Raw genomic sequence first — 13,269 nt, forward strand, 5'->3', positions numbered from 1 at the left:
ACAAAATGACAAATAGAATTAATCAATTGAGTCCTCAGCACAACACTGCCTTGTATCTATTACTGGTGATGACAAATGTTCCTGTCAAGTGAGTAAAAAAGTTCCCTGTGTGTGGTTAGAATTGCTGGAAAGTTGAAAAGCTTTAAGGTACGCTTTTCTTATTTTGCTGTATAAAAGCATATACACAACATTGACCACTCAAACCATGTATGGGCCCACTTTACATCTGGCAAGTTAGTTGTGATTGATGCTGAAGTTTGGCATCATACTTTCCTCCTTTGTGAAAGCTTCACAACTTCAAAACTCAAAAGGTGACACTAGAGTCATTATAACGTGTAATAACAAGTGATAGGACTGAATACCGTTTTTTTGTTTGTTTGTTGCGCACACAATGTCAATAAAGGTGATTCAAATAAACATCGTGACGTCATCCCAGCAATGGCCGCCAGCGGTACAGCTGTGACGGTGCTGACTCCAAATGGAAGACGACAGACAGTTAAAGTGCTTCCGAACACACCGTTATTGCAGGTAACATGACTGGAAAGAATATTTCACCGTTTCCGAGGCTGATGTTTTCTCTGAATTTTCTTCCGAAACGGAGCAAATTTTCTCTCCGTTAGCTTGTCTGGCTAATTGTAGCTAGCCAGTGACAGATCAGATTGTGTGCGTTGATATATAAGAATAATAAGTTATGTTAAGTTCATCTTGTTTCCTTAGGTGCTGGAAGAGGTATGCAGAAAGCATGAATTCAACCCGGACAATTACGGCTTGAAGTGAGTAACGTGTTTATAAAGTTGGAAATGACAACCTGTGTTTTGGAACGTCTAATGTATGTCGTCAACTTCCCCTTTATGCCAAATTATTAACGAAGAAGTTAACTACATTGGGGGTCCAGCCACAGTTACATTTTATTTAATGTCAACCTGCACATCATTTATCAGTAGGTTTGCATGGCGGTGTGTATATGATACTATATATAAAGACTTCTGTGCTCGTTCAACAGGTTTCAGAGGACTGTTCTTGACCTGACGCTGCAGTGGAGGTTTGCTAACTTGCCCAATAATGCCAAGCTGGAAATGGTGCCAAGTACAAGGAACCAGACCCTACCTGATAGTCAGGTAAAAACTAAGTCGTGACCACCTGTCTGTATCACTGCTCATACCTGATTCAGACTTGCATGCAGATTCTAGGAGTGCAGGCAGCTGTTGTTGTCTACATACTGTCCTATACTCTTGTCGCCAAATGCCTTGCCTTTTCGTCTGCTTTTAGGCAGACAGTACCTCACTAGAAATATGCACTGAGAAATGGGGACATTACTTCCCGGGGAGTGTTTTTCACCAGCCTAGGCACACACACACAGTGCAAAATGTACTGAAGACTCACCAATTCATAAGGTGGACCGTCCCATGCAGGGCCAACTGACTGTATGGCCAACCCTGGGCCCCCGACTTATGTCTTTACTTACTTTACAATATTTTTGATTTATTATCGTAATATTACATCTCTTACCCAAACTAAATGTCCTAAAATTGCAACTTTATTATTTTTGTTTGTCTCTATTAAATGTTTTCCATATTTTAACACATTTCTTCCCTCTTGGGGGCATGACAAAATAAGTGAAAACCACTGGACTAGCCGATGTTGAACCACTTTGAGGCGCCCCCCGGTGGCAGTCATTGCAAAGGTTAACCATTAGCTACTTGTTGATCTGGGTGCTGCAGCCTTTACGGGCAATGGATCTCCAGTGATCCTTTGGCACAGCTGGCTTGTTTATATTTTCTTTTATGATCTAACAACGTAAAATTACATTGTTTTCTAAAGGGAAAACTGCAATAAGCATGTGATTTTTACGTTTATCAGGTGCGAATCGCGCTGCAGATGGAGGACGGCTCTCGTCTCCAGGGTTGTTTTTCTGGTGGTCAGAGTCTTTGGGAACTGCTGACACATTTTCCTCAAATCAGGTGTGTGTGTGCATATGCTAACATGATCAAAATATGGTGTGTGTTTGTGGTGAAAGCAGTTTGACATTTTCTAAACTTGTGAATGTTTTTAAACTGTTGAATATTTCAGTACTTTTTACACAACTTGCTGTTCTCTAATTAAGAGCAGAATGATCAAATTGACAAATGAATGTGAGCCATGAACAGGTCAACAAACGTCCTGGTTCTGTTAGAAATATTATTTAAACACTCCCCTTTATCAGGGTTTCTTGGCTTACACATGATTCCAGGTACTTATGTATGTAGGGAGAGCACTTTATTATTGTCAAACACAGTGTGAACCTCGGTTAGTTTTACAATCACAGCATCAAACAATTCTAAATGCATATACATGACAAATGAAAGGGCTAAATGAACCTACTTTTACCTTCACTGAAGACCTGATTGTTGCCAGAGACACGATGTGGCAGCGAGACACCAACACGGACACCATTGTTGTGTTTTGCTGGGAGTTATTCTGGCTCCATTTGAGGTTATTTTGCAGCCGTGACCAAAAGAAAAGCAGAGACATGAGAGACACTATTGAATTCAAAAAATAACGACTGTGGTGCCCGTGTTGATTTCGCTGCCGCATCTTGTCTTTGGCAACAACCACAGCTTCAGTGAAGATAAAATTAACCTGATATGTACATTTATATGCATTAAATGCAATAGTTTTCTGCTTGTAAAACTATAAAAACGTGTTGTGTTAACAATTTTGGCTGTCTGGAAGGGCCTATAGCAGAGGTAGGGAACCTATGGCTCGGGAGCCAGGTAGGGCTCTTTTGATGACTGTATCTGGCTCTCAAGCATTTCTTACCACAATAAAAATGTATTTTTGCTAACATTTTAAAGTAAACATCACAGAAATTACAAAAATAATATTAAAAATCAACAACTTTTTTATGCATTTTAATTCGTCCATCTATTTTCTACTGCAATACGGCCGACCATATCCATCTTTCCTGATATTTTCCAGGTCAAACACCAAAACTCGATTATTACTGGGTAATGCGGTAGTCTACCTCGGTCATTGAGATGTCAACATGTAAATATAAACTTTTCTCCTTTAGTCAAATAGTCACCTAGCTAAAGCTGCAGAACCAAGCCTTCTGGCAAAGATGGCCAAAAGAATGAAATATACTGAGTATGGTGCAAAATTATGCAGCAGCAGAAGTTGTATTAATGGCAACAAGTATTTGATTTATTATTAGACACTGCGCTGCTCATGAAAGTGTGCTGGCCACACCCCATTGGCGTGCGGTAGTGTGCCTGGTCTACACAATTAGAGCCCATTATATCTAAAACTGTTGGTCTTACATAAAAATGCACACATTTTATTGCATTCAATGTTTAAAAAAATTTATATGGCTCTCACAGATACACATTTTAAAATATCTGGCCTTCATGGCTCTCTTAGCCAAAAAGGTTCCCGACCCCTGGCCTATAGTCATACAGTGCATCCGGAAAGTATTCACAGCGCTTCACTTTTTCTATATTTTGTCATGTTACAGCCTCATTCCAAATTGTATTAATTTAATCTTTTACCTCAAAATTCTACACAAAATACTCCATTATGACAATGTGAAAAAAGTTTTTTTTTGACATGTTTTGAATTTATTAAAAATAGAAAACAAAAAAATCACATTTACATAAGTATTCACAGCCTTTGCTTAATACTTTGTTGATCCACCTTTGGCAGCAAATACAGCCTCAAATCTTTTTGAATATGATCCCACAAGTTTAGCACACCTATCTTTAGGCAGTTTTGCCCATTCTTCATTGCAATAAGTCTCAAGCTCCATCAGGTTGGATGGGAGACGTCTGTGCACAGCCATTTTCAGATCTCTCCAGAGATGTTCGATCGGATTCAAGTCTGGACTCTGGCTGGGCCACTCCAGGACATTCACGGAGTGGTGCTGAAGCCAATCTTTTGAGATCTTGGTTGTGTGCTTCGGGTCGTTGTCCTGCTGAAAAATGAACCTTCGCCCCAGCCTGAGGTCAAGAGCGCTCTGGAGCAGGTTTTCATCCAGGATATCTCTATATGTATATTGCTGCATTCATTTTCCTTCTATCCTGACTAGTCTGCCAGTTCCTGCTGCTGAAAAACATCCCCACAGCATGATGCTGCCACCACCATGCTTCACTGTAGGGATGGTATTGGCCTGGTGATGAGCAGTGCCTGGTTTCCTCCAAACATGGCGCCTGGCATTCACACCAAAGAGTTCAATCTTTGTCTCATCAGACCAGAGAATTTTGTTTCTCATGGTCTGAGAGTCATTCAGGTGCTTTTTGGCAAATTCCAAATTCCATATTTTTCTGTATCCTTCCCCAGATTTGTGCCTCAAGACAATCCTGTCTCGCAGGTCTACAGACAGTTCTTTTGACTTCATGCTTGGTGTTTGTGTTCTGACATGCACAGTCAACTGTGGGACCTTATATAGACAGTTATTATATTTCCAAATCATGTCCAATCAACTGAATTTACTGCAGGTGGACTCCAATTAAGCTGTAGAAAGATCTCAAGGATGATCAGTGGAAAAAAGATGCACCTGAGCTCAATTTTGAGCTTCATGGCAAAGGCTGTGAATACTTATGTAAATGTGATTTCTTAGTTTTCTATTTTTAATAAATTAAAAAAATGTCAAAAATTTTTTTTTCACATTGTCATAATGGAGTATTTTGAGGTGACAGATTAAATTAATACAATTTGGAATAAGGCTGTAACATGACAAAATGTGGAAAAAGTGAAGCGCTGTGAATACTTTCCGGATGCACTGTAGCTTGGTTAACATCTGCCCCGGCTAACATAAAATTTTGCCTTTGCTTGCGTTAAGCCGGTTGATTAGCGTCCAAAATAATGTCCAGTTTTTCACATTATTTTCTGCATGTAATATTTGCTTTGGAGTCCGTTTTGGTTTGAGTCAGACCTTCTGGAACGAATGAATGACTCTAACCAAGGTTCCACGGTAATATCTCCATGACATTGCTCTACGTTCATTCCCTTTCATTCCCTACTAGTGTGTCAGAGCTGTCCCAGGCTGGTTCCACCCCCGTGTGTGTTTACATGCGAGATGAGGTATGCTGTACTCTAACTGACAGCAACATAAGGTTTTGCAGTGTCAATGCATGTAGATGTGCGTGTGTCCATAGGTGTGTGGGGAAGAGGCCCTCAAGAAGGCCACTCTGAAATCATTGGGCCTCACTGGAGGAAGTGCCATTGTCAGGTAATTGTAGACAAATAACCATCACTACCTGTTTGTATGTTGTGTTAAAAATCTCAGTCCATGCTAAATGATACAATACTCTCTTCAGGTTTTTGTTCAAAAAGAACAAAGCCATAGAAGAGGAAGATAGCATGGATACAACTCAAGCCGCCACTGATGAATACCCAGCTAGCTCAGCCACTCAGCCTGCTCCATCACTTTCACAAAGCTCAGCATCCGATGCAAAACATAAACACAAGGAAATTGTTCCTGCTCCCGCTCACGTTTCTGCCATGAGCACACTCCCAGTTCAACAGGACAGTGTAGCCAAAGTCCAAGATGTAGCTCAACCAGTTGGAAGAGGAGTGCCGGAGCATGATGGCCAGGAAGCAGGACCATCAAGCTTAATCTCCCAGCCATTCATTCCTTTTTCTGGTGGCGGTCAGCGCCTTGGCGGTCCAGGAGGAAGTGCAGTCAGACCCTCCTCTTCTGTATCATCTTCATCTCTGACATCTGCAGTAGAATCACCCAAAGCCAAGAAATCCAAGCCTTCCCACAGTTCAGCCACCACGGTGCGACAGAAGGTTTCCTAACAAAATGATGCCACTTTCACCATGATGAGGATGTTTGCATGTCATACTTGACCCATGTGTTAGTTATCTCAAAAAGGGGATATGTTCCTCAAATTTCTCATCAGAAATCCTGCTTCTTTCCCCCTCTGCAGCACAGACCCACTGCCAACAATTCAAATGAGGACATTGATGAAGCAGCGAAGTTCTTAGAGGTAAAAAATAATAATTATAATATCATCCTGTAATATTTGACAAGAAAATAGAGGCTGTCCACTTCTGATCCAATCCTGATAGAATTCCGATACCACAGTAGTGTATAATTTACTATGCAACTACGGCAAAATCAGCGAACTTATCTGTGTCAACACGAGCAGTGCTGCGCACACACACTCAGCCTGACACGTTGGAACAGCCAGAACTCCGAACATGCACATAACTCCCGGCTCGCCCATCCCTCGTGCCATGATGTCCCCGCCGATATCGTCCTGTATGAAATCACGTCATGTTTTGCATCAGAAATCATGTCTTCCTCCTTACTCTCATGCTTCAGCCGGTGGAGAGAGAGCCCCTCGTCTACCATATGGAATCTCTGTCCCGTCACGCAAAAGAAGACGTCGAGTTGCCGGATGAGTTTTTTGAAGTGACGGTGGATGATGTACGGAAGCGCTTTGCCCAGCTGAAGAGCGAAAGGTTAGTGGGAGTGTAAAAACAGTCAAAATTAAAATCTACATTTCATTATTGTTATATGAATATATATAATGAACATACCGTATTTTCTGGACCTCGTAAGTCGCTCCGCAGCATAAGTCGCACAAGGCCAAAAATGCATAATTAGGTAGAAAAAAACATACGTAAGTTGCACTGCGGTATAAGTCGCATTTTTTGCGGGTAATTTATTTGACCAACTACTTGACCAAAACAGACATTACGTCCTCTTGGAAGTCAAGTTCTAACAATAAAATAATAGAGAACAGGCTGAATAGGTGTAAGATATGCTAACACAATGTTATTCAGCTACACCAAAAATAAACATGAACAGAAAAGGTGTCTACTGTTGATGTAACATAAACAGTTTTTTTCATTTGTAAGTCGCTCTGGAGTAGAAGTCGCAGGAACAGCCAACTTATAAAAAAAAAAAAAGTATGACTTGCAGTATGACCGGAAAATACGGTATATATTATTGTTTGTATTTATTTTAAACTAATAATTAAATTCTCTTCAACCAACCCACTAAATGATCTTTTTTCCCTACAAGAGGAATTTTGTCTTAACAATATTAACCTCATTAACTCATTATGTGGATAAAAGACTGTCACACAAACTCTTCGAATCCTTCACATTCTCTACACCACCATGGGCAAGACCAAAGAGCTCAGCTCAATGTCCAGAAGTTTGGTGAGAAAGAGAGCAGCCCAGAATGACAAAGGATGAGCTACTTTCATGATGTCAAGGGCGTTGGGGGCACAATTGGCTAGAAGAGCATCAGTCAGACACTTTGCTGTGATGGATTGATATCCTGCAGTGCCCAAGGCCTCCACCCAACCCTGCCCCACACACACCTGAATGACTCACACAAGACTGGCGAGGATGTGGACTCTGGACTGAGGACTGGACGTGTTTGGAGGCTGAGAAATGGTGACTTAGTCCAACAGCAGCATCCCTACTGTCAAACATGGATGTATGTACATTCTGCTTTGGGGATGGCTGTCTGACCAGAATCCCTCCTGAGATGAGGAACTACAAGAAATGTCTGACCTTTGCACTTACCCTTTTTCCCCATTCCCTCTATAAAAATGTTCAACTTGCATCAAAAGCTCACTGTTTTCCCTATTGGAAGAATGAGTCTTCTCCTTTATTTCGTCCCACTCATATGATTTACTGTATATCCGCATTACTCTTCATCACTTTTCTTGTCCAGGAAATTGTTGGAGGAGGCACCCCTGATGACTAAAAGTCTTCGAGAAACTCTGATGAAAGAGAAGATGGACAGATACCCCAAAGTCAGTATATGTGACGCGCACTCAGTCCTGTTTTGAGACGCATCCGCTCAAGTCCGCTTCTGCTCTGCGTCCAGGTGGTCCTGAGGGTCCAGTTTCCAGATGGACACGTTCTCCAGGGCTTCTTCCGCCCCCTTGAGACAGGTTTGTGTCACTGCCTTTCAATACTAAAAGTTATTGGTGGCCCCTCGACCATGACGATGACTGAAGCATACATCAAATATGTGAAGCTGTAAATATCGGCGCAAAAGTTCATCTTTTAACAAAATTAGCACTTTCATTTGTATTTTTTTATATTTTAAATCCAGTTGGGGCTGTGATGCATTTTGTAAGGAGCCACTTGGACGATCCACAGCTCACTTTTTACTTGTGTAAGTACAATCAAACATGTTTCCCAGTGTGTGAAAATTGTGCATTTGTCTTTTATAAATCTGAAGAGATCTATCTATTGTTGTCTAAAGAGGTTGTCTTTTCAGAAATGGTTGGGATTGAATTAGTTAAAAGTTTAAAGTGAATGTATTCATAATAAATTGGTCATAATCAAATTGGTCACCCAGTTGTTGTTTTGATAAATACTGTGCATGCAATATATAATACAAACACATTTTGTTGAATACAATCTAATCAGTCATGTTCCCTTCAAGACTCCAGTCTATAATTTCATTTCAACTTCTTTCCAGTCATCACCCCTCCAAAAAAAATTCTGGATGATCTCGGTGTCACACTTTTCCAGGTAAGGAAGTGCAACATTGAGGATCATAGGATTAATATTATAGGATTATTTTCAAGCATCAGCATCAGTCTGAACTCTGAAACACTTCACACACTCCCTCCCTAACTGGACTTGATTTTTCCCAAACTCGTATGTGGGGTTAATTCTAGCCTTGCTTTGATATCCACACACACACACCAATGGGCAGACTTGAAGCAAATGAGTGACAAGAAATTAATGCCTTCCTACCTTCCATGGTTGGTGAAGGACCTAATTTAGCAGCTTCCGTCCCTCAAATTGCATCTGTAGTTTACCATTTCATTGGTTACCTTTGTGGCCTTGCCGCACTGACTTCATAAGGCTCCACAGCAGGGATAGACTTCATTTTGTTGGTGGTATTTGCTGTAATTCCCTGATGTGACAAATATGTTTTGATTGTGGGATCATTTCTTGATGTGTTGTGACCAGGCCGACCTGTTTCCTGGGGCTCTGGTGTACTTCGGCTGTGACGTGAAGACAGGTTTCTACTGCTTTTATTTCCTTGCCTATGTTGATGTATTTAATGTCCTTCCCATTCATTTGCCACTCGTCTGTGCTGACTTCATAGACTTCTACTTAAAGAAGGAACTCCTCAGCTCTTCTGTCTCGGCTTTACAAGCAAATGAATCCATTGCAAGGTATGCCTGCACACGTGCACTGTGTTCAGTGGATGGTTTCTGGTGCAATCCAGTAATGGAGCAAAACGGACCTCAATAAGCAAGCATCAAGAAAAGATACACTTGTGTATTGCTTTATGTTTGGCTTTTTCATTTAATAAAATAAGTATTTCTTGCCTTACTAATGGGGTTAGGATCATGAGGTTGTGTGTGTCCAAACATTTGGCCTGTCATATACGTAGAGGTAAGGCCAAAATAACACTGTGCCAGCACAAAATAAGCTTTAAGTCATTTTTTTTTGCCACAAACATTATTTTAACAAAAAGTGTCTGTAGAGGTTTTCAGTATAGTCACCCATTGCCACTTTGCGTTTCCAATTTTGCATATGACCAGCCTATTATTAGTCAAAAATGGCATATTTAAGCATATCGTTCAGCTTCTTCTGTGTGTCAACTTTGTTTTCTCCACATCCCAGCTGCATGCTCCAGTCAGCAGAACATTCCCCCGGCTCTTCGGCCACTGCAGACGCGATGCCTGCTTCTCTCCAGCCATCTCTTGACACCAGTGCATCCACAGAGGGCGGTGAAAACCTGTCCGCAAACATCCCCCAGGCTGCTAAGACCAGCAGATCTGATGTGGGCAAGGTGCCCAAGTGGCTAAAGCTTCCAGGTGAGGGTGGGACACACACACTCACACGTACTTCGATGCAGCTTTTAGATTCTGCGTTTGTCAACACTCCGCATGCTTAGCAGCGCTTTTTTGAAGCCAGTCCGACTGCAAACTATGGCATCGCTACACTGAATGATAATACATGTAATAGGGAAATGCAGACAGGATTGGAAGCACATATTAAGTGGTCCACAGACTATACTCCTTACAGTCCAACTACCTCTGTGTTCCCAACGTCACTCGAGAGGTGCTTCTGTCATTGGGGTTCAACGGGTCAAAACATAATGGCTAGCGTGTGTTTCCTGCTGCGGAATTGGCACAAGCCCTCCAAAGAGGCAAGTGGCAGATCTGTTGATTTTTCCACAGGCTTAATACTTTACATACATACATACAATGCAGTTAGAGTAACAGTTCAATTCATACCATGTTAGCTGGTTTCCATGTTGAAATTAGTGAATGAACTAACAGAGACAATGCCCGCCATTCCTGTTTCAGTAAAAAACTCACGAGTTGTGAACAACTCGGTCAATACTCGACTATCTCTATTTGATAGTTGCTTATTTTCTGATATACTTTCCAATATACAGTCGTCCCTGGCCTTCAAATTTCAAATTTTCATTGTTGTTATGGTTATTCAAAAATCTATAAATTAATAAATCATGCTATGATGTGGTATTTTTTGTCAAAAATATACCTATATTAAGCATAACAATGGCTAAATGAAGTAAAATACAAACATCAGACATTTAAAAAACGATAATGTGTAGTATTGTCCACTCTCTAGCCACCTCAGGATGTTCTGTACAGAAGGAGCAGCTACTACTGCTCCCAAAGCTACCATGTGTGAGTCTATATTGAGTAATACGAGTGTAAAGGTAACTATAGGGGTATTACTTAGTGTCTAAAGGGCGCTAATCATGTTATAAACTGAATTTAGAAAGTCATAAACAAGTTTTTTATGGTCTAACTACAAAAATATTCTATTTATAAATTAGGAATCCTTCTTTGTGGATATTCACTTATCACGGTCTGGTTTGGAACCAATTAATTGCGAGAGATTATTGTATTGCCACTGTCTGTATTGTAGTATTGTTCAGCACTTCATTATCGGTACCAATATCAACAGATACCGGTGAAAACACAGATTATGCTTCTTTTACTGTCATGCTACTGGATCAGACAAATGCTCCAATATGCAATACAAGGTATGGGAAAAAGGGCCATTTTGTCTAAACAAAATACATTTTTTTATCTAAACCAAATAAACACCAAAAATTTCTCACCGATAGCCAACTATGAATATCCACTATAATAAAAGAAAATAAGACATAATGTATTGATAACTTCATCATTGTCGCAACATACTTGCATACATAGGTTGAAAAAATCTTTCATTATTGCACATTCTTCTTATGTTTTTGAACAAACTCACTCGTAAATAGTAAACGCTATGTCGACATGGATAAGCCAATCTGAGGGATGTGGACTTAAAAGGGCTTCCACTGTATATGACATGATTAAATGTTGCATTGGTTGCTAAAAACATGAAGCTAAGGAGTTCCTGTTCTCATTTGGATGGACTGGCATCTGTGTACAGGTAAGAAATAAGACGGGCCACCCAACATGTGCAGACCAGGACTCGGCGTGGAAGATGGCTGCCACGTTGGACTGTGTGAGGTAAAGACTCGCTGAGTGAAGAAGTTAGATTTCATTGGCAATCTGACAGAAGACTGCTGATGTGTGGGGGTTTCAAAGTGACACGGCTTCAAAGTGACTTCAATAAAATTGCTGATTCACCAATGTGAATTTGGACCTCTCAAAAGTGACATTTGTTAGTGTTCTTCCCCACACTTCCATGCAGCTTAGGACTTCAATGACCACTTACTACTTCCCGAGCTGGGCTGGATGTGCTGCCCCCTGTTGGCCTTTATGTGGTAATTAGAGGTGGAACGTTTGACTGTGCTAGATACAAGTGTGGTGCACCGGAGGCGTCAAGTTTATTTATAAAGCCCATAATCACAAAAAGGGCTTAACAAGCAGGCAACTATAGACGATAGTGACTAGCTTTAAGGACGTGGGAGGCTTGGTCATTTCATCTTGATAAAACGCGGACAAATGAGTGGTGTCACAATTTATCTGTGGACTTGTGGACGAAAAGTATAAAAGCAGGTGGTTATGCAAGGAGTGCGTCATGTAGTGATGGAATGGGCCTCAGCACAAGAAGAAAAAATCATTAGATGAGACTTATTCAGCCCAAAAAAGTTGGTTTTCTTACTTTTTGGGCTTCCAAAGCAAGAAAACCTTGACTTGTGCAGGAATTATTTATGAACTCATGAGGTCTGTACTTGTCTACAGTGCAGCCGGAAAGTATTCACAGCGCTTCACTTTTTCCACATTTTGTCATGTTACAGCCTCATTCCAAACTGTATTAATTTAATCTCTTACCTCAAAATTCTACACAAAATACTCCATTATGACAATGTGAAAAAGTTTTTTTTTGACTTTTTTTAATTTATTAAAAATAGAAAACTAAGAAATCACATTTACATAAGTATTCACAGCCTTTGCCATGAAGCTCAAAATTGAGCTCAGGTGCATTTTTTTTCCACTGATCATCCTTGAGATCTTTCTACAGCTTAATTGGAGTCCACCTGCAGTAAATTCAGTTGATTGGACATGATTTGGAAAGGCACACACCTGTCTATATAAGGTGAAGTCAAAAGAACTGTCTGTAGACCTGCGAGACAGGATTGTCTTGAGGCACAAATCTGGGGAAGGATACAGAAAAATTTCTGCTGCTTTGAAGGTCCCAATGAGCACAGTGGCCTCCATTATTCGTAAATGGAAGACGTTTGGAACCACCAGGACTCTTCCTAGAGCTGGCCGGCCTTCTAAACTGAGCGATCGGGGAAGAAGGGCCTTAGTCAGGGAGGTGACCAAGGCCCCGATGGTCACTCTGTCAGAGCTCCAGCGTTCCTCTGTGGAGAGAGGAGAGCCTTCCAGAAGGATAACCATCTCTGCAGCAATCCACCAATCAGGCCTGTATGGTAGAGTGGCCAGACGAAAGCCACTCCTTAGTAAAAGGAACATGGCAGCCCATCTGGAATTTGCCAAAAAGCACCTGAATTACTCTCAGACCATGAGAAACAAAATTCTCTGGTCTGATGAGACATAGATTGAACTCTTTGGTGTGAATGCCAGGAACCATGTTTGGAGGAAACCAGGCACTGCTCATCACCAGGCCAATACCATCCCTACAGTGAAGCATGGTGGTAGCAGCATCATGCTGTGGGGATGTTTTTCAGCAGCAGGAACTGGCAGACTAGTCAGGATAGAAGGAAAAATGAATGCAGCAATATATAGAGATAGGTTCATTTTTCAGCAGGACAACGACCTGAAGCACACAGCCAAGATCTCAAAAGATTGGCTTCAGAACCACTCCGTGAATGTCCTGGAGTGGCCCAGCCAGAGTCCAGAC

The 13,269-nt window shown here is 41.1% G+C and overlaps 1 protein-coding gene across 1 annotated transcript; it reads left to right on the forward strand.

The window, feature by feature from the left end:
- The first annotated feature begins 415 nt into the window (after positions 1-415).
- aspscr1 (ASPSCR1 tether for SLC2A4, UBX domain containing) lies at positions 416-11,597 on the forward strand. The gene is made up of 17 exons (XM_058091544.2): positions 416-528; positions 718-773; positions 1,004-1,118; positions 1,861-1,961; positions 5,001-5,058; positions 5,133-5,206; positions 5,295-5,757; positions 5,910-5,969; positions 6,308-6,447; positions 7,676-7,757; positions 7,832-7,898; positions 8,063-8,125; positions 8,435-8,487; positions 8,935-8,986; positions 9,074-9,143; positions 9,598-9,791; positions 11,389-11,597. The coding sequence occupies exons 1-17, from the start codon at positions 439-441 to the stop codon at positions 11,397-11,399; spliced, it is 1,749 nt and encodes a 582-aa protein (XP_057947527.2). The 5' UTR covers positions 416-438; the 3' UTR covers positions 11,400-11,597.
- Positions 11,598-13,269: the final 1,672 nt, after the last annotated feature.

The sequence above is a fragment of the Doryrhamphus excisus genome, linkage group LG9 (assembly GCF_037039965.1).
Source record: "Doryrhamphus excisus strain RoL-2023G ecotype Guam linkage group LG9, RoL_Dexc_Guam_v1.1, whole genome shotgun sequence".
NCBI classification, from domain to species: domain Eukaryota; kingdom Metazoa; phylum Chordata; class Actinopteri; order Syngnathiformes; family Syngnathidae; genus Doryrhamphus; species Doryrhamphus excisus.

Bases quoted from the DNA above. Each gene is read 5' to 3' on its own strand.
- aspscr1 (XM_058091544.2), top strand. From the start codon at position 439: ATGGCCGCCAGCGGTACAGCTGTGACGGTGCTGACTCCAAATGGAAGA. The intron at 5,207-5,294 runs GTAATTGTAGAC...TACTCTCTTCAG, and splicing joins GGAGGAAGTGCCATTGTCAG to GTTTTTGTTCAAAAAGAACA. The intron at 7,899-8,062 runs GTTTGTGTCACT...TTTTAAATCCAG, and splicing joins CTTCCGCCCCCTTGAGACAG to TTGGGGCTGTGATGCATTTT.